The following is a 22,259-nucleotide window of genomic DNA, read 5'->3' as shown; positions in this document are numbered from 1 at the left end:
ATAGAAACAAGGGTCCCGTTCCTCCTCACCAGTACCTATGTCTACTGAGTGCACTTATGAATTGCGCGACTGCACTACGATTAAGTCACCTGAACTCTTTCAGGTTCCTGAACAACGTTCTCCTCGCTCTTTTCAGGATTCATCGGTCCCACCCACCAGTAGAGGAGATGGCGGACGGGGGAGGGGTGCAAAGCAAGACCCACCACGCAAGACTGATGGTAAAGGCAAGCAGGGCGATTCTTCGTGTCAAAGACCCAAGTTTCAGAAGAAGGACGTTGCTGCTGTAACTGGGAGATATGCCACAGATATTGAGAATGCAGCTTTGGAATCTGACAGGGGCGCTGACGCTGTTGGACAACGCAGCAGAGATTACTATAGTGCGAGAGGCCCTGCGTCCACTACTGAAGGTGACAGCGACTGACACATTTGTTATAGTTGAGACAGCTGACACTAGGGCGGCCCCCTCTGAAATACTTTGAAATTGTCCTTTTAATTGAAGGGGACATCCAACGTAAAATAAAAGGGGTATTTGGGGAAAATCTGACTACTGCCTATGACCTTTTGTTGTCGGAGGTCGACTGGCCCCCACCATTTGTTTTAGCTACTCCGCAAGGGGCGGAGGTAATCCTACCTAGTTTTGTGCACAGAGTGCTGAAGGAGCAGGCCATGCATTTTTCAGAAGATTGGGCTAAGGCGCTTGCGCCGGCTTTGTACTGTACTCGCTGTGTTTGGGACACATTTTCCCCCAGACATGAGATTCCCTTACGGTCTATGCCACAGCCTCAACCCCAATACCCCATGCAGCGTGAAGCAAAAGCTCCCGTGGCTGCAATCCTTGAACAATTGGAATATCAAGATGTGTGTGTGTGTCGGAAGAATAACCCTCTTTTTACTGTGACGTACCGATTGGTATTGGATTACCGCTACCTGAACTCTCATTGTCGTACGTGTGCGGTACAGAATACTCACAGTTCTGCTCTTGTGGATAGTATTGTGCGCAAAAGGTTTAAAACCACACTTGACATATCCAATGGCTTTTTTGCCCACAATCTGTCCCTTATTAGTAGTCAATGGACAGCTTTTACCAGTAGTGGCAAACAACGACAATCCCAACGTTTGGCTATGGGCTATAAAAACAGCCCAGGCGTCTTTGGAGGGGCTTGACCCAGATGCCTTTCCGTATGTGGATGACCTTTATCTCACAGACGAAAAATTATGGCCGCATCTGTGTCGTGTAGACCCCATTATTTGCCGTTTTGCGGACTTTGGCTATAAATTCAACTTTGCAAAATCTCACATTGCAGAGTACACAGTGTTGTTCCTGGGCTACGAGCTCAACAATGATTGTCGAGGATTAGCACCTCATTTCTTGGAGAAATGTGCACAGCTGCGCATTCCCACAACACTGAAAAAACTACAATCTTTACTGGGCTTTTTGAATTTTGGGCGTACTTATATTCCTGATTATGCCCAGTGTATCAAGCCTCTTTAAGCTTTGGTACAACCTACTTTTTCCAAATCGTGCTGGCTGCCTGCACATTCAGCCATCTTGCATTCATTGCAGGCTGATCTTCTCGAATCTAAATTCTTGTTGACTCATGATAACCACACCAACCTGGTGATAAGAATCGTACCAGGGGCGGTGGGTTTCACGTACCTCGCCTTTAATGAGGGTGACACAGTCCCTATTGCTTACAAGTCACACAGTGTGGTACGTTCCGCTATTCATGCCATGTCTCATATCATGTGCTGGGGGCGTGTGCGGGGCACAGGGTTACTGAAAAAAAGCGAGCGTTGTGCCCAATATTTCATTGTTTTTTCTTCCCAGGTTCTGTACATTCAAGCTCTGGGTGTCCACCCTGCTCTCTTTAAATACCCCTGCACCCCATAATCATAACCCACCCTTACTCCTTAAAATTCCCCAACACCCCTAAACACTAACCCATCTTAACCCTATAAATATACCCTTTACCCCAAAATCCAAACCTATCCCTAAATAAGCATGGGCGGAAAATCCGTTACGCTCGCGGATTTTGCGGATTTTCGGTAAATTCGCAATCCGTGAGATTCGTGAATTTCCCGCAAAATTCGCACGCAGAGAATTTTTTTTCTTTGCGGTGTAAGTTCGCAATTGCGAACATGTAGGTGCGGCGGGCAGCAACAATCTCGCACTCACGAAATTACAAAAATTGCAACTCCGCACAAGAAATCTACTAGCAAGCAGCATAGACCTTCTGAAAATGATTATTTTTATCAGAATAACTCCTCAGGTTGACATTTGCCTGCACTTTTTTAGATTTGAGGCCTTTTGATTTTCTTTGGATAACTTTTGGATTAGAAATCAACTTTCTCATATAAGCTTGGTGGGGCATTAAAGTTGCTGTAATGCTGCTCTGCAGAAAAACGAGTTTTGCAAAAGTGAAAGCAGGTTCAAAAGTTCAAACTCCTCATTAGTAACCGTTCCCTGTAGTGCTTCCTGACAAGGGCCCCTCCAAAGTTCAGTTGCTAGTTGCAACAATTGTAGGACCCTGCTCTGACCCTCACAGCAGGCTCATAGAATAGCTACAAGTAGGCCACAAGGTCCTGGAAAAAAAAATCGCACTGCAACAGAAAGCACATTACAGATAAGGATGCAGGTGCCAGACTGGAATTTTAAAACAGTAACACATTAATAAATCAACCCCAAATTAATTCATGTCAGTTGAAGCAGGCAGGTGTGCTTGCTTTTTCCCCCCATAATCTACAGTGATGATGAACCAGAGGGTGGCATAAGGCATTGATGTACCAGAGGGTGGCATGGGTAAAACAGAGGGTGGTAGGGGTGAAACAGAGGGTGCTGGGAACCTATGATGATTAACCAGACGTAGAAACAACATAATCGTGACCGTTGCGAGCCGACATGTAAGTTCGCGATTGCGAACTGTTACAAAACCCTCGCGAACTGTCAGAAATCCTTGCGAACTGTCAGAAATCCTTGCGAACATAAAAAAAAATCCACAAATTCGCGAGAATTCGCGGATATTGCGGATTCGCAAAATTCGCCCATGCTTATCCCTAAACCCTAGAAATACCCCTGTAACTCAAAACCCAAACCTAGCCCTGAACCCTATAAATACCCCTGTACCTCAAAACCCAACCTACCTCTGAACCCAAAAAATACCCCTGTACCCCAAAACCCAAACCTACCCCTGAACCCTAAAATACCCCTGTACCCCAAAACCCAAACCTAGCCCTGAACCCTTAAAATACCCCTGTACCCCAAAACCCAAACCTACCACTGAACCCTAAAAATACCCCTGTACCCCAAAACCCAAACCTAGCCCTGAACCATAAAAATAACCCTGTACCCCAAACCTACCCCTGAACCCAAAAATACCCCTGTACCCCAAATCCCAAACCTAGCCCTGAACCCTAAAAATACCCCTGTACCCCAAAACCCAAACCTAGCCCTGAACCCTTAAAATACCCCTGTACCCCAAAACCCAAACTTACCCCTGAACCTTAAAAATACCCCTGTAGCCCAAAACCCAAAACTATATCTGAACTCTTAAAATACCCAAACACACCAAAACTCAGTACCCCAAAACATATACCCCTATACCCATACTTACTTTATCCAAACATAAAAAAAACATGCATTTACCATTCATGCATTTACAACGAATTTCGTTGTAAATGTATGCGTGGTAAAAGCATATAAAATGTAATGCCATGCGTTATAATGGCATTGCGGAGTCATGGTACTTTCGTAATGAAAGTATGCGGGGTGATGGTATGTGGGAAGAAAGTTGCAGAATAATGGGTGTTTACCCTCCCCCGGTGAGTACATTGGTGGCACGGCGGCCCACATCTCCAGCAACATGCTCATATTTTTTTCACCACCGATTTGAAAAAATGCACAAGTCTCTCTCATTCATGGCCAGCAACAACATACACTTTTAGACACACCTTCCGCCACAAGTTGTAGAATTGCGAACTTTAGAGCTGGGGAGCTACGTTCGAATCTCGGCATCAGCTCAACATCCTGTGATTCCAGGCAAATCGCTTTGTCTCCCCGTGCCTACCACAAATGAATGTTTTCTTCTGTAATGTAAATTGTGATCATGCCATGTTGTCAAGTTAGAGCTATATAATATTGCAAGGAAAAATAAAGTAGGGAAACTCGAGTTCACACACTACTGAACGCGCACTCTTAAGTGCATCAGCAATGCACTGTGAATCGAAGCGTTTCACAGGCCTGTCACAGATAAGAAATGCTATCAAAACAAAATCCTACAAAACAATATACTACTGGCCAGCAGCAATTCATACCCGGACAACGTCGGGACGGGCTGCTAGTATCTAATAAACCACTTGCTTGTGTTTATTTAGATCAAAGCGGTCCTTTCTCCTCTGATACTGCGTATAAGTGCATCTTAATTGCAGTTGATTCGTACACACGCTTTGTGTGGTTGTGGCCCTAACAGAGTGCTGATTCTTGAACTGTGGTACCTTTCATTCTGACCAGGGTCCAGCGTTTGCCTCTAAGGCGTACAAGGATGCCATGTGTTCATTGAGGGTCCAAGTCAAATTTTCGTCTTCATACGATGCTCCCTGAAGAAGAGTGAGTAGCCCGAAATGCATAGGCGCTGGAATGCGTGATGCCAATAATTGAAAAAGCTCTATGCAACTAATTGGAATGAAGAGAATTTAAATTAAATGAAAATAAAATGAAATAAAGAAATGCATTGAAAACCATTTGCTGCTGAGAAACATTGTTTAATTCTTATATTAGGAGTACTGGAGTGCCCAGGGGATGCAACCAAAGGTATTTGGGAGCACAACGAAGTATTAAACCCACAGTAAATACACATCTGATCCTCCCTGTCGGAGGCCCCAAAAGAAAACCCCTGGCAAAATAGACCCTTAAGCTTTCAGTCTGCTCTAGCTGAGTCACACCAGGCTCTCTCCAATGACCTGACTGTAACCCTTGAGCGTTTTACCAACTGGATCCCCCAGGCGGTAGATAAATTGTCCCAGGATACCTGTTGTAGGCGCACCAGGTAGTCCTCTTCTAAACCTGGGTTCTCACCAGCTCTTACTACCCAGAAACAATTGCGTAAAAAACGCGAAAGTAAGTGGAGACAGGAGTAGTGTCCGATTGCTAAGACGGTCCTTAGGAAGGCTCAAAATGCCTATTATGCATTGATCACTCAAGCTAAAAGCTTTCACTATGCAGAGTGCATTGCCATTTCCAGGAACAATGCTAAAGAAGTCTTTAGCATTGTTCAAAGTTTCCTCTCTCCTAGAGAAGAGGCTATTACTCATCCCTCCTTGCATGCCTGGTGCGAAGAACTCTCCAGCTTTTTCATAGAAAAGATAGGAGTTCTCCAAGCTAATTTCAATGTCGGCAATAGGCCTTCAGCTATGAACTTGTCCCCTAATGGACTGTCTCTGGCTTCGCCATCCACTTTTGTCATCTTAACAGCCATTGCTCAGCCAGACTCCCTGGCGGTCTTCAAGTCCCTTAAATCTGGCTCACCAGCTGACCCCTGTCTGGCTAGACTGCTGTCTTTGGCTGTAGAGACGATTAATCCAGTATTAAATCAGCTGATCAATCTCTCTCTTACCACAGCTACGGTGCCTGCTACGCGGAAACAGGCCAAAATTGTCCCATTGCTGAAAAAGCCTACTCTTGACCCCACCATCCCCTCCAGCTATCGCCTTATCTCCCTCCTTCCTGCCGTGGCAACAGTATGTGAAAGATTGGTTAACAGGCAACTGTCAGAGTATGTTGAACGGCATGGCCTGCTTCACCCTGCACAATCTGGCTTTATAGCCAGTTAGAGCACTGAGCTCTGGTGGAAATTACTGAATGCATCTGGGAAACCTTGGACTCAGGTGTTCAGGCAGCCCTGATTTTGTTAGACCGATCAAAGGCGTTCGACACTGTGCCACACTCGCTGCTCCTGGACCGCCTCCTAGAAATTGGAGTTTCAGGGTGTGCTTGGAGTTGGCTGAAATCCTTTATTGAATGCAGAATGCAACAAATTTGGATCCCCCCTTTTCTTCCTCTCCCCAGACTGTGACCATGGGAGTGCCACTGGGGTCCACTTTGAGCCCTCTTCTTTTTAACATCTATGTCACTTCCCTGATTCAGATGGCTGAAGAGCTTTGCGCCAAGATCATCGCTTATGCTAATGAAACCCATCTCCTCTTCACATGGAAGAAAAATGACTCTGTCACCTCCCTAGCTAAATCTTGTCTGTCAGCGGTCTTTAGATGGCTGTCTGCTGCTCAGTTGAAATGCAACGAGGAAAAAACTGAAAACCTTCTTTTTGGGAATTTCCCTCCTCAGTTTCAGAAACTGTTCTGGCCAAACGATTCGCCTTTGCAGACCTTGGCAGGCCACCCCACAAAATATCTGGGAATCTGGTTTGACGAGAAGTTGAAGATCTCTTACGCTGACGACACTCAGCTTGTGTTTTCATTTAGAGACCACTCTGACGGCAATTTGTCCAACTTTCGACAATGCCTGGTTAACATGTCCTCCTGGATGACCGCCAACAACCTGAAACTTAATGCGGATAAGACTGAGGTCTTGTTTTTTCATCAAAAATCTCCCCCCCGGTTAAATTATGGTGGCCTGTTGAATTAGACCCTGCCCCAGTTCCGGTCTCATCCGCACGGAATTTGGGTTTTCAATTTGATAATACCTTGTCCTGTAAGACCCAAATCAATAAAGTTTCAGCAGTATGTTTTGGTAAACTACGCATGATCAAAAAAATCTTTCCTTTTCTTCCGCTTGACTCACGGAGGACTGTGGTTCATGCATTAATCACGTCCCATCTGGATTATGCGAACAGTCTGTATGTAGGAGCCCCAGCCTACCTAATTAAACGGCTGCAGAATGTACAGAATGGCGCGGCCAGGCTGATTTGTAACATCCCGTATCGCCATTCCATTACACCGTATCTGGCTAAACTGCACTGGCTGCCGGTGTCCTATCGCATACAATTCAAAGCTCTGGTCATTGCATTTAGGGCCCTTAACGGTCTAGGCCCTGCCTATTTGAGACACAGGCTGAAACCTGCCCAGTCGGTTCGTGTCCTCAGATCAAATCATCCCGCCTCCTACACGCCCCCCGTCGTTCTAGAACGGGAGGTCGTGCTTTTGCTGTGGTCACTGCAAAACTCTGGAATCATCTTCCTCTGGACCTTAGGTTTATTACATCAGAATCACTATTTCGGAGCAGGCTTAAAACCTGGTTATTCTCTAATATTTAAACCCCGCTGTACCCCTTTTGGTTCATTGTTGTCCGCAGCGCCGGTACACCCCCATCGGGGGTAGCCGTGCGCTTTATAAACTCCAAAATAAATACAATAAATAAATAAACTACTCTACTCCGATCAAGAAGCTTACTGGTCAATGCTTTGGCACTATGAAATCCTTAAAAACGTTTCTCCCTAGATTAGCTAAGAAAACTGTTACCTGTGTGCTGGCATCCTCGCGCCTTGATTATACCAATGCTTTGTACATAGGTTTGCCCAGCTACCATCTGAACAAACTACAGGTGGTTCAGAATGCTGCGGACAGACCCTTCTTAATATCCCCATAAAGACCAGTTTGAGACAACACTTGCGTGGTCTGCACTGGCTGCCTATGCTGGAAAGTGTTTCGTTCAAATCCCTGTTCCTGGCACATTCAGCTCTCTATGGACACGGCCCTGCTTACTTGAGAAAGTGCTTCAGGTTCTACATTCCCACCAGGCAGCTGCGCTCTGCTACGCAGCTTCTCGCCTATGTCCCGAGATTTCACCTTAAGAGAGTGAGAGGGAGTTCTCCTGTTTTCAGGGCAGCTTCAGCCTGGAACCTTCTCCCTCTGGATCTCCGCAGCATTCAGGATTCTAAACTTTTTAGGAAAAGGCTCAAGACCTTTCTCTTCATCTAGCTGTCCCCTCTTGCCTTTCTTTCCTCCAGGTTCGTGCTGGGGCACTCTTCGAGTAGCTGTGCGCGTAACAAATCCCAAGTGCAAAATACAAATACCCTTTCACAAACCTCCTGTAGTACCCAGTTAAGCCAAGGAATGCCCTGACTTGGGTCTGGGTTGTTAGCTTCTCTGTCCAGGATGGCGTGGATCTTGGGTTGTAAAGTTTGTATTTCGCCTCCACCCACAAGGTGGCCTGAGTATACCACTGTTCCCTGCCCTATCTGGCATTTGGATGCCTTGATAATCAGGCCTGCAGTTTGCAGGGCCTTCAAAACCTTCCACAGGTGGATCAGGTGGTCTTGCCAGGTGGAGCTAATGACAGCAATATCATCAAGGTATGCTGTACTGAAGACCTACAATCCAGCAAGGACTTGCTTCACCAACCTTTGGAAGGTGGCAGGGGCATTCTTTAAACCAAGGTGCATATCAGTAAACTGATAATGCCCATCAGGTGTGGAGAATACTATTTTTGCTTTGGCTCCTGGAGCCCTGCCAATCTGCCAGTACCCTGCAGTTAAGTCAAAGATACTAAGAAATTGGGCTGCGCCCAATTTGTCTATCAACTCAACGGCTCTTGGTATAGGGTGAGCATCTGTCTTGGTGACAGAGTTGAGTCCTCTGTAGTCCACAAAGAACCTCATTTCTCTCTTTCTACACTGTGGATGAGGTTTAAAGACTAGAACCAGATGTCTGGCCTAGGGGCTCTCAGAAGGTTCAATAACCCCTAACGCTAGCATCTTGCTGACTTCAGCTTTGATGCTCTCCTTGACTTGATCAGACTGTCAATAGATTTTGTTTTTGACTGGTACACTGTCCCCAGTGTCCACATCACGGGTACACCAGTTTATCTGACCAGGGTCAAGGAGAAGAACTTGGCATGCTGCTGTAAGATTTGCCTGCTGTTGGGAATTTAGGGTGTCTGAATAGACAACTCCATCCACTAACCCATCTTTGGGGCTGCAAGGGAGGAGGTCAGGTAGGTTTACTCTCTGTATCCTGATCCTTATCAATAACCATCAGGATAGTAATGTCAGCTCTGGCATGGCAAACTTAAGGCGGTTTACATGGATCACCCTTTCGAGGGTTCCGCTTGTGCCCAGGTCTACCAAGTAGGTGGCCTCACTTTTGTTTTCTAAGATGGGGAAAGGGCCACTCAATTTGTCCTGGAGAGGCCTTGATGCCACAGGCCCCAAAACCCAAACCTTTTGCCCTGGTTGGAATTCCACCAGTGTAGCTTTTTTGTTATACCAGTGCTTCTGGAGCTCCTGGCTGGCCTCGATATTTTGTGAAGCCTTTTCCATGTACTGTGCCATTCTGGACCTTAGACCTAGTACTTAGCAACAATATCCTGTTTGGGTTCTTGGAGAGGCTTCTCCCAACCCTCTTTAACAAGACAGAATGGTCTCCTAACAGGGTGGCCATACAGAAGTACAAAGGGGAAAACCCTACTCCCTTCCAAGGAACCTCCCTGTAGGCGGAAAGCAGACATGGCAAGAGGACATCCCATCTCCTTCTGAGTTTTTCAGGGAGCCCCAGGATCATGCCCTTCAATGTCTTGTTGAACCTTTTAACAAGACCATTTGTTTGTGGGTGATAAGGTGTAGTAAACTTGTACTGCACTCTACACTCCTTACACATGTGTTTGAAGGATGCAGACATGAACTTTGACCCTCTGTCTGAAACCACCTCCTTAGGAAACCCTACCCCGGTTAAGACACCAATGAGGGCCTTGGCTACTGCAGGAGCTGAAATCGTAAGGGGAATTGCCTCAGGATACCTGGTGGCATAATCCACTACCACCAGTATAAATTTGTTTTCCTGATGCTGTTGGAGGTTCACGTGCACCCTTTATGTCCACACCTAACATTTCAAAGGGAACCCCACCACTGGTAGTGGAATTAAGGGGGCCTTTAGGTGTCCACCTGTTTTGCCACTGGCTTAACAGGTGACACAGAAGCTGACAAACTCCTTGATTTTCTAAAATATCTGGGGCCAGTAAAAGTGGCTAACTAGCCTTTCACAAGTCTTGGTCTAGCCAAGATGCCCAGCTAGGGGCATATAATGAGCCAAAGTGAGAAAAAAAACTTTACATTTGAGTTACGACAACTCTCTTCTAGTGGCACCAGGTTTGGGGTCTCTTGCCTCAGTATAAAGGAGTCACTCCTCCCAATAAGCTTTTTGGGTACCACTGACTTCTCCCTTTTCCTGTGCAGCAGCTTGCTGCCTCATGCTTTCAAGAGTTGGACAGTTCTGCTGTCCAAGGCACAGTTGTTCTCTCGTGCCCCACCCACCCCCCAGGTCTAAGAGCTCAACCTGGTATTGGTCAAGTTCCATAGGCTCAGTTCCCTTGGGGGCTTCCAAATCGTGTTCCTGAGGAGGGGGGGTCCTGAGCCTTTGGCTGTTCAGAAGCTGGTTTCCCAGTCTTCTTACCTTCTCTCTTGGAAGGTTGGGACACTCTTTCAGGCTCCAACATTTCTTTTGTACCCTCATTTCGGCTCTATGCTCTCGTCTTGACACTCCCAATCTAAGGGATGTCCTGCATTGCTGCATGGGTTTTCAATTCTACCTTGGTCCATGCTGAGGTCTCCAGGTCATTTCCAAGCAGACAGGCAGCTGGATGCTTTAGAGAGATCACTACATGTTTCAGGCCAGCAACCCCCCCCCCTCCAGTCTAATGTCACCATAGCCATGGCATGGTTAATAGTAACACTGTCAGCGTTGGTGATTAGATAAGATTTCCCAATCAGGTATTTCTCTGGGGAAACCAGTGTGACTCTCACCATGGTGACATTGGTACCTGTATCCTTCAGAGCTTCTATCATAGTCCCATTTATCCAGTGGTATTGTAAATACTTCTTTAAGTTGGGTGGCCACACAGCTAAAGTGGAAAACTCAAATTCACCTTCAGTGACTAGAACTGCTTCAGTATGAACCCTGATTTCCTCTGGGCACACTGTTGATCCCATCTGGAGATTGGCTACACCAGTGGAAACTGATGGAGAACTAGGGGGCTTCTTGTTAGGACAAGTAGCATCTCCAGTTAAGTGTCCCAACTTCTTACAGGTGAAAAACCAGGCCTTCTGGGGATCAATGTTCTTCCCTGTGTAACCTACCATTGGACTGGAAAAAGATTCCCCCCCCCCTGAGCAGGTTAATGGGGCCCTTTAGAAGACTCTGGCTTTTTGTCTTCAGGGTTTCGGTCCCTTTTCTCCTGGGGAGGTTTGGTAACCCCTTTCTTCTGGTCACCCCCAGTAGCTGTTTTTGTTACCCTAGTCTTGACCCAGTGGTCTGCTTTCTTTCCTAATTCTTGGGGAGAAATTAGACCAAGGTCTACCACATGTTGATGTAACTTCTTGTTAGTGCAATTACTCAAAACATGTTCTTTCATAAAAAGATTGTAAAGTCCATTGAAATCATGCACTTTATTTCTAGTTAACCACCCATCTAGTGTCTTAACTGAGTAATCTACGAAGTCAATCCAGGATTGTTTTTGGGTTTTGTGAGCCCCCTGAATCTAATCCTATATATTACTCAGTTGTGAGTCCAAAGCCCTCAGAGTGTTCTTCATGAGGTCAAAAGACCCCCCTCTGCCCATGTAAGGGTCAGAAGGCAGTCCCTGCTGTTACCAGTGTACAGCTCCCAAAGGAGTGCCACCCAGTGTGACATCCTCAGTTTCCTCATTTCACAAGCTCTCTCAAAAGTTGTGAACCATTTGGTGATGTCATTACCTTCCTCAAATTTGGGGACAATCCATTTGGGGATTTTGGTATCATAAGATTGCACTCTGTCCCTATTTATTAAGTCACTGCCACTGTTGATGGGCGCTAAGCCAATCTCAGCTCTTTCTTTTTCCAGAGCCAGGAGTCTGGTCTCTAGATCTAATATTTTGGCCAACCACACTAAGAGGTTTGTCTCCTCATTGAGGCTACCCTCAATGGACTCAGAAGTGCCTGTCTCACCTGTGTGGGATCTAGGTGCTATGAGATATATTCCTGGAGTCAAGGGCAAAGGGGTCCTGTTCTCCTTGGGAAGCAAGGGGGGCGGGAAGTTATCCTCATCCCCTCCATCTTCTTCTCCCTGTGAGAGGTCTTCACCTTGCTCAGAAGGGTGGTCCTTAGCATACACTGCCAACTGCTCCTGGAGCTCTTGTTTAGAGGGATAAGACCGCATGGTAATGTTTTTAAGTTTACATAGAGACCATAACTCCCTAAATTCTAGGTTGAGCTGCTCAACTAAATTCTCTATGTCATTAGTTATATTTCCACTAATAGCTGGGTTCTTGTTACGAGACATTCTACCACACATTCTAACCCCTCTTACCCCTAACTAAAGTGAGTTTTTATTTTGACTAAAATGCTAAAGGGACTGTGACGGGGCACGCGGACCGGAACCTCAGACTACTGCCGAATGGTGGACAGCCACACCTCTTTTACCCTGCCCCTTGTCCCCACAGAATACCTCAGCATCGTAGAGCGAAGAAGACGACTCAGGTTGTATTCCGATTAGTAATTCGGAAGGTCCCTTTAAAACTTCTGAACCAGGCAACGAGTCTCCACCCCCTGAGGGCGTAGCGAAGTCAAAAGCCAGAAAGGCAGAATCCTCAACGGACGGCGTTTCCCAAGGAGCGGAGGCCCACGTGGAAGACGACGGGAGATTCCAGGACTCGGAGCAGAAGGAGAAAGACACGCCAGGAGGCCAACGGTTTCACGCTTCGCCCCGCCACGTTCCCACGAGAGGAGCGTGGCTCCAAGAGGTACGGGGCCGGGTAGCGGGTTGGGTCGGGCGGAAGAAACAGTAGTGAATGTTTCTGTAGAAAAGCCCTCTATCCTCTACTCCTGCACGAGCACTTCCTTTCCCCACCTGTTAGGGGTAGTTTAAGTAGTGCACGAAATCACGACAGTTGCTCCCTCACTCCCGGTCCCTTGAGAACGTATCACAACGTTATTTGGTCCTGACCCTTGTTTCCTTTCCTTTGCCGGTACCGGAGCGGAACCAAACGACGACTCCCGGTGTGGACCTCGACCACCTGACGTCCCGAAGCCAAAGAGTCAACGCCGGAGGATTACTTTTCTTTGTCCCAATTCTAAAGACTGTGTTTCATGAAAAAGACTTGCGTCCCAATAAAGCCTTCGTTAAAACCGTTACTGAAGGCGCCTGTGTTCCTCTTTTCCTCCACCCCACCTGTAGAACCAACAACCCCGAGTTCAAGCCCCAACGTCCCATCCACCTCGGGACAACTGGTGTCAGAAGTGGGATCACCATCCGTCTGTAAAGAAAAGATGGAGGCCCTAATTGACCATATCATTAAAGGACAGGAGAAATTAGAAAAAGCGATGGAAAACCAAATGACGTCTGCACAGGCAGACCGGGAAATGTTCACTTCCACGATAACAGCCCAACTGGAAAGTCTAAAGAGTATAACTCCTGCGCCACAAGTCGTCCAAGGGGAGGTTAGAGTACATACCCCCCATCCCCCAGGGGTGGCTCTCCAGAAATATGTTTCAGGTGAAGATCCGGACGCCTTCCTGATTAATTTTGAAAGGGCGGCACGTGCACTGAGTTGGCCAGAAGAGAAATGGCCGTTTTTTCTAGCACCTCTTCTCACCGGCGAAGCCCAGCCTGCCTATCAAGCTCCTAATCCCCTCGGTACAACCCCTTACGCTACCATCAAAATGGTGATCCTGGACCATTTAGGTTTGGATCAGGAGGCCTATCGGGTGCGATTCAGGAAAGAAAGAGGCATTCCCGGGGAGAACCCAAAGACTCTTTTTTTTTTTAGGCTAAAGATGTCAGCCGACAAATGGTTGCGCCCGGACCTCTGTAGTAAAGAGGACATTCTAAAGAAAATTTATTTGGAGCAGTTCATGGAAGCCCTGCCTTACGCTACACAGCGTTGGTTGCGCCAACATGTGGGACTTACTGTAGAACACACAATCGAAATGGCTTCCCAGTATGCTAGAGCTCAACCAAAAACCCTCACGTGGGAACCGGAAAAAACTCAGAAAGTGCTTCCGCCATCCAAACTGGAAAAAAAACCTAAGAGCGGAGTAGAACTGCCCCGACTGCTACGCCCCACAAGTATGGTCCTTCCACTAAACAAAGGTCCTCAGTGCTTCGAATGCGGAGAGTGGGGCCATATCGCAAGAATGTGTCCCAAACGTAAGCCACCAGAGGAATCGATGGAAGTCGGCTATCTCCCGAGGACAGTGATGTACTCCGCCGAAATGGGCAGCACCTTCTACGTGAGTATGAGGATGAATGGTTACTCTGTAAAGGCATTGCTAGATTCAGGGTGTAGGCAGTCAGTGATTCAAACCCGTTTTGTTAAACCAGACCAGATGAATCCAAAGGGGCCCGTTTATATAAGGTGTGTTCACGGTGATGTAAAACCATACCCCATAGCATCTATTACGATGGCCCTTCCAAATAGGGAACCGTGTAAGGTCTGGGTTGGGGTGGTGGACTCACTTCCTGAAGACATGATCTTAGGAACAGACAACCCTGAGTTCTTGTCCCTTTTTAAAGAGACCCTTTCCCAAACAAAACAGAATAGTAGCCTTCCTGCATACCTGTCCCCCGAATCCTGGGTTATTGATCGAAACTTCCGTTTTGCTCAGAGTGAGGATAGGACCTTAGTCAATGCCTGGGAAGCTGCCCATACTCCGGGTGATCTAGCCCCTTCCTCTTATCCGCGTTTTGTGAAAATAAATGACCTACTATATAGACAAAACAGAGCGGAAGGAGAATTACAACTGCTAGTACCCCAGTCCTTTAGAGAGCAGGTTCTTTTCTTTGCGCATGCACATTTGACGGCCGGTCACGCAGGAAAAGAAAAAACTGACAGCATAACCAGGCATTTCTTTTGGCCCGGGATATATAAAGACGTGCAGGAATATTGTGCGAAATGTGAAGTGTGTCAACGACAAAATACAGGTCGACCACCCATGGCTCCCCTACAAAAGATGCCCATTATTGGAGTACCATTCGAAAGGGTCGGCATGGACATCATAGGCCCCTTGCCAAAGTCGAGCCGAGGGTACCTGTATGCCCTAGTCATAGTTGACTACGCCACCAGGTTTGTTGAAGCCTTCCCGCTGCGAACCACCACCACAGCAGCCATCGCTGAAAAATTTGTAGAATTGTTTTCAAGAGTGGGGTTTCCTAAGGAAGTACTGACTGGCCAGGGAACTCCCTTTACTTCCAAGTTAATGAAAGAGGTCTGTGCTTCCCTTGACATAAAACATCTAAAGACCTTGGTGTACCATCCACAGACCGACGGTCTGGTGGAACGGTATAATCAGACCCTTAAATCAACCCTGAAGAAAATGTTGTCTGCCGAAGGACCCTCCTGGGACAGGCTCTTACCAATAGCCCTTTATGTTATTAGGGCACAGAAACAAAGCAGCCTGGGGTGCTCCTCCTTTGAACTCCTATATGGAAGGATGCCACGTTCCTTGTTGGAAATAACGAAGGACATGTGGGAGAGTGAGGAAGTAGAAGAACAGAAATCAATGTTAGAGTACACAAGCAACCTAAGATCCAAGCTGGGAAAGCTACAAGAGCTAGCCTATACTAATCTGGAGGCCCAGCAGAACAGATACAAACAAACATATGATAAAGGAAAGAAGTTGAGAACACTGAAAAAAGGAAGCTGCGCCCTTGTACTCTTACCTTCTAGCATGAGCAAACAAAAACATGAATGGCAAGGACCCTATCAGATAGTTGATACCATTGGACTTACTACCTACAGGTTACAGATGACCCCATCCAAGACACAAACCTATCACATTAACATGCTCAAGGAATGGCTAGGACCAGTACCACGGGAAGGACATTTGGTCGCACAAACGGGTGTGGCCCAGACGTCAACCCTGGACCAGTTAGTGGTAAACACAGAGCTGACCAATCAAGAAAAGGAGGAGTTAACAGAGACACTGAAACCCTTTTCTGACGTCTTTTCCGACTTAACCCGGAAGAACTAATCTTGCTGAACATCGCATAGAGACCTTACCGGGTAAAGTTGTAAAGCAAAGACCCTATAGGATCCCAGCTGCCCGAAAAGATGCGGTCCGCAAAGAAGTCCAAGATATGCTACGACTCGGTGTCATACGGCCATCCCAGAGCCATTGGTCTTCACCCATAGTGATGATCCCCAAACCAGATGGGTCCAAACGGTTTTGTATGGACTTCCGTGCTCTAAATGCGGTGTCGCATTTCGATACCTACCCCATCCCAAGGGTTGATGACCTGATAGAAAAGATAGGTGATGCCCGTTACATAACCACTATCGACCTCACAAAGGGGTATTGGCAAGTGCCCCTTCGGGAAGAAGATCGGAAGAAACCGGCCTTTGTAACAGACGATGGAGCTTACGAATTCACAGTGTTGCCCTTTGGGTTGCATGGGGCCCCAGCAACCTTTCAACGTTTAATGAACTTGGTGCTACAACCCTACACCTCTTTCAGCTCGGCCTATTTGGATGATATAGTCATTTACAGCCGAGATTGGAAAGAACATCTTGTGCATCTGATAACCATCCTTTCTGCTTTGAAGAAAACGGGACTGCACATTAATGCAAAAAAATCAAGATCCGCCTTTCATACTGTAAACTACCTGGGGTATGTCTTGGGGAAGGTTCCATAGCTCCCCAAAGTGAGAAAGTAGGAGCAATAGCGGCCGTGCCTTTTCCTTCCAACAAAAGAGACCTACGAGCTTTTCTGGGACTGGTGGGGTACTACCGCAGGTTTATACCTCATTTTGCGGAGATAGCAGCCCCTTTGACCGATCTCCTTCGCAAAGACACCAGGCCTAGCGTGTTTAAGCAGCCCTCACCTGAGTCAGTAAAAGCCTTTCAGTTCTTAAAAACCACCATGACTACGGCACCCGTATTGACCTCTCCTGATCATGCTAAACCCTATATTCTAGCTACAGATGCCTCCAATGTGGGTATTGGTGCAGTTCTGTCCCAAGTCAGTAAAGATGGTATTGAGCATCCTGTGTTGTATGTAAGTAGGAAGCTGTTTCCAAGAGAATGCAGGTATTCCACTATCGAAAGGGAGGCCCTGGCTATAAAGTGGGCTGTAGAGAAGCTTAGATATTATCTCGAGGGAAAACCATTCATCCTTCATACAGACCACGCGCCCCTGAGATGGATACATCAAAACAGTAGCCATAATCCCAGAGTCTTGAGGTGGTTCCTGTCTCTTCAACCGTATGCCTTTACCATTCAACACCGTAAAGAAAAAGACAATGGTAACGCGGACTTCCTTTCAAGGGTGTTTCCTCTCCCCGAACGGGAGAAGCCAGGGGGGGAGGAATGTGACGGGCACGCGGACCGGAACCTCAGACTACTAGACTACTGCCGAATGGTGGACAGCCACACCTCTTTTACCCTGCCCCTTGTCCCCACAGAATACCTCAGCATCGTGGAGCGAAGAAGACGACTCAGGTTGGATTCCGATTAGTAATTCGGAAGGTCCCTTTAAAACTTCTGAACCAGGCAACGAGTCTCCACCCCCTGAGGGCGTAGCGAAGTCAAAAGCCGGAAAGGCAGAATCCTCAACGGACGGCGTTTCCCAAGGAGCGGAGGCCCACGTGGAAGACGACGGGAGATTCCAGGACTCTGAGCAGAAGGAGAACGACACGCCAGGAGGCCAACGGTTTCACGCTTCGCCCCGCCACGTTCCCACGGGAGGAGCGTGGCTCCAAGAGGTACGGGGCCGGGTAGCGGGTTGGGTCGGGCGGAAGAAACAGTAGTGAATGTTTCTGTAGAAAAGCCCTCTATCCTCTACTCCTGCACGAGCACTTCCTTTCCCCACCTGTTAGGGGTAGTTTAAGTAGTGCACAAACTCACGACATTTGCTCCCTCACTCCTGGTCCCTTGAGAACGTATCACAACGTTATTTGGTCCTGACCCTTGTTTCCTTTCCTTTGCCGGTACCGGAGCGGAACCAAACGACGACTCCCAGTGAGGACCCCGACCACCTGACGTCCCGAAGCCAAAGAGTCAACGCCGGAGGATTACTTTTCTTTGTCCCAATTCTAAAGACTGTGTTTCATGAAAAAGACTTACGTCCCAATAAAGCCTTCGTTAAAACCGTTACTGAAGGCGCCTGTGTTCCTCTTTTCCTCCACCCCACCTGTAAAACCAACAACCCCGAGTTCAAGCCCCAACGTCCCATCCACCTCGGGACAGGGACTTAAGCAAGGCCCTAACAAGACTTTTAGTTATTTGGAAACATTTGTCAATTCAAAAATCAGAATTTCTAAAGACAATTTAGGAGTTCTGTCGTGTGAGCAGGTGTTGACCAAGTCAGTCCAACAAATGCAAAGTTGTAGACCCCACCACTGATCCACCAATGTAGGGATCCGGCTCTGTATATACTATACCAAAGTAAGATATAGAGTGCACAGAGTCCAGTGAAACCCAGAAGGTAGGCAGAGGTAAAAGTAGATTTGCCATACTCTCTATTTGTGGTAGTGTGGGTAAGCAGTAAGGCTTTATCAGAGGGTGGTGTTAAGCATTTATTGTATGCACTCAGGCAAGAAATTATGTCACACACTCAAAGACTGAACTGATACCAATTTGTTTGTATACAAATATTATTTAGTTATATTTTATTTCTAGAACCAAGCCAGACCTGGTGCCGGTAAGTGAAATAGTACTTTGCAAGAATAATGTAATTTGATACAGTTCAAATGAAGTAGAATGCAATGGGTTTATTTACAGGTAAGTTAACAGTCAAAAGTACTTTTCAGTTACTATTGTGATTACTTTGTACGTTACTTTTCAGATTACTTTTTGAGTTACTTTTTCTACTCAATGTGATATGCCTAGATATCACACTGGGACATTTCCTAGAGAAAAGGTAAGTAAGTCAGTTGTAATACTTTTGCAGTTTCTTAGGGTCTCTTACAAATCCACTCTACACTTAGAAGATGTTTTACCGAAAAGCAGTCAATGCAGTCCTATGGGAGAAAACAGTGTTATTGGCTTATCAATAAGTACTTAGGTTTTGGCGTTGGTATTCAGCGGCACTAGGGCGGCGGGATGCAGATTGCTGAGGCCCAATGTTATCTAATAGGGGATAGGGGCCTCTGGTTGGTGGCTGCTCTTGAGCAGGCCACAAGGATGTGGGAGCAAAGCTCCTGGACTCAGGCTCACGGCAAAGGGGTATCCGATTTATCATCCAAAGTGGATCCATAGTGGCACAGGGGCGGCCGGGTGCAGGGTGCTGGTTTGGCATCGGGTGCCCTGTTGTTTTCAATAGGGATTCTCTGGTTGCAACAAACACTACAGGCTCGGGGACGAAGATCTTCTGGAGGTGAACACCGGTTGGAGAGGTAAGTTGAGATGCCTGGGGATGCCGGCACATCATTGGTTGGGCCGCCCAAGGCCGTGGGACATTGGGTGCAGGGGTGTCTTTTGGCGTCTGGTTTTTCTTATCGGCTCCGGTCGCGGTCGGGGGGATCCTCGAGAAAGGGGCTGCAGGTGTTGTCTGGAGTATTGAGGGAGGTCCGGGATCACCAGATCCCAGGTCATGATCACCGGGAAGACCTTCTCATGGTGTTGGGCCACTTGAACTCAGGCCATGGGCGTCGGGTGCAGAATGATGCAGACTTGCGGATTTGGCCGAAGCCTGAGTCTGTGGGTGAGCAAATCCGGTGCTCACAGGAGACAAAGTCTGGTTTGGGAAGGCAGGACAGGTCCTCCAGGATCTTGGGGCTGCTGGCTGCAGGACACACCGGGATTTTGCTGGAACAGGTTGAGGTTGGGACTAGCAGGTAGGGCGAGGGGCCAAGTCAGTTGGTGTTCTCAACGTCTTCTTTCAGCATGGCTTCTTCGGTCCTTCTTCTTCTCTCGTCTTGTCTGAGGAGGCTAGGTTCAGGGTTCCCCCTAAATACTAAATTTTGGGGCGTTACAGGTAGGCACAGGTCGGGACCAATGGGTCCCTTCCTTGGGATGGGTACCCCCCCCTATTATGGCCACATTCCAGTGGGAGGGGTGCATAAGCCTCAATCTGGTTGGCTGGGTCCCCCATCTGCAAAATGACGACCTTGCCTCCTCCACCTGAGGGGTGGGCTTGGCAAAGGTGGGCGCACCTCTCCTAACTTGGTTTTCCTACCGATTTCCCAGCCCAAACTGGGTCAGAGCTGGTGGGGGCCAGTTGCTGGGAGCAGCAAATGGCTGGGGGTAGCTCATAAAGGCGGCACGCCTTTAAAGCTTCCCCTTCGTGGACCCTTCCCATCCAGGAGGGGAGGATTGTCACCTTGTCTCAGGATGTGCTTTGTTTCAGGACCCCAAGGGCATCAGGCTCTTGACCCAGTGGTCCAGAAACATGTCTGGTGATGGCAGCTGGTGCACAGCCACTCAGCCAGGACACTAGAGCTAGGTTGTTTTCAGGGGGCATCTCTAAGAAGCCCTCTAAGTGCATTTTGCATTAATCCCACTCTAGCATCAGTGTGGGTTTAATGTGAAGAGAAGTTTGATACCAATTTCATACCATTATGGTGCTGTGGAGTTCGTAATGACAAACTCCCAGCACCATATACTCTTTGTCATTACTACACTTACAATGTCTTAAGAATGGACTTAGACACTGTAGGAGTACAGGGCTCAAGCATTTGTACCCTCACCACTGGTATAGTGCACCCAGCTAGAAGGGTGGCTTGCCTATGCCAGGGCAGTGGGTTGTAGGAATGGTACACAGGGCTGTGTGCAATGTCGACTCGTCACTTTGTTCTGTACCAAAACATGAAGCCTGCAATTGCAGTGTGTGTGTGTAAATGTGCAGGGCCTCTAAGGGTGGCACAATATGTTCTGCAGCCCTTAGGGTCCTTCTCTAGTCACAGTGCCCTTGGTACCTATGATACCCTTTATAAGGGACTTGCATGTGGCCAGAGAGTTGCCAATTCGGTTTTGCATCAGTACAGTTTAGGGAAGAACATAGGGCCTGGGTACCTGGTTGGCAGGAGCCCAGGGCACACTCAGTCAAAGTACATCAACATTAGGCAAAAATTGGGGGCAACCATGCAAAAAGGGCCACTTTCCTACAGAAGGTAGCCAGGATTAATATTAGAAATGCCCAGGCTACTGAGGACTCTGCTTCTTAATGGGGAATGGACAGTGAGGATGCTAGACAGCGTAGAAGTCCCAATAGCTTGCCGGAACCTGATGGATTATCTGGCGGCAGTAGCGCTGAGTGAGGTGGAATATCTGGTGGCAGTAGTGCTGAGTTAGGTGGAAACACCTGATACAAGGGTATGTGTCACATATCGTTTATACGAAATAACGCTCCAAATGGTGGTGGACATACGCAAGCAAGTAAAGGGTCTCTTTTGTGAGAACCTGACAAATGGTTATAACATTCTTTTGGCCAAAAAGTGTTGGCCACCTAATTTCATAGTGGATTGCCCAATGGGGGAAGAAGTTATTTTACCTGCTTTCTCCGACTCTTACAGTAAAAAATTCCCGAATCCATAAAAAATTCATTTGCGCAGGAGAGGGGTTAAGCACTAGCACCTGCAGTTTACCACAATCCTGTTGGGTGGGATGATGTGCCACCTTATCATGAAATACTACTGAACTCGATCCCTCAACCATAGAGACAACAACCAATAATGCATGAAGCAAAGAAACAAGTCGGGAGATCCTAGATCAGCTTGAGTACCAGGGTGTGATAGAGAATTGCACCTCATCTATGAATAATCCCTTGTTTCCGCCAATGAATTCCGATAATTCCTATTGTCTAGTCTTAGAATGTAGACATTTGAGCACTTCTACACACACTTTGCAGTACAAAATGCACATAGTGCCGAACTAATGAATAACATTGTGAAGAGAAAATATGAAACAACATTAGATTTCTCAAATGGGTTTTTCTGCCAAAATATAGCTGCTGGGAGCAGATATCAGGGCTAGGTACTCAATGCCAATTTTGTCAATACCTCAGTGTTATAAGAATAGCCCCGCGTTGTTTTCAGCCAGAGTAACAGAGCTGCTTCAAATTTTTGATTAGAAGGCATTGTTTTATGTAGATGACATCTATTTGACGGACAATGAATTAATGGAACACTTGACTAAAGTTAACCGCATAATCCTTTGGTTTGCTCACCTGGGTTACAAATTCAATTTAAAAAAATCTAAAATTGGGCACTTCAGTGTCCTATTTCTAGGGTATGAGTTGTCAAGACAAGGCAAAAGGCTGGTGGCACAGTTTTTTAGAAAAATGTGCACTGCTCCAACCTCCAACGACTCTGAAAAGTCTACAATGTAGTTTAGGATTTTTTAA

General features: G+C 47.1%; 1 protein-coding gene across 1 annotated transcript; it reads left to right on the top strand.

Moving 5' to 3' along the window:
• The first annotated feature begins 13,067 nt into the window (after positions 1-13,067).
• On the top strand, positions 13,068-17,724 carry LOC147710958 (uncharacterized). Its single transcript, XM_086919405.1, has 2 exons — positions 13,068-14,210; positions 17,380-17,724. Exons 1-2 carry the CDS (start codon positions 13,068-13,070, stop codon positions 17,722-17,724), a joined length of 1,488 nt encoding a protein of 495 aa, XP_086775531.1.
• The last annotated feature ends 4,535 nt before the right edge of the window (positions 17,725-22,259 follow it).

The sequence above is a fragment of the Lissotriton vulgaris genome, chromosome 5 (assembly GCF_964263255.1).
Source record: "Lissotriton vulgaris chromosome 5, aLisVul1.2, whole genome shotgun sequence".
Classification (NCBI taxonomy): domain Eukaryota; kingdom Metazoa; phylum Chordata; class Amphibia; order Caudata; family Salamandridae; genus Lissotriton; species Lissotriton vulgaris.
This window is presented reverse-complemented; position numbering and strand designations above follow the sequence as displayed.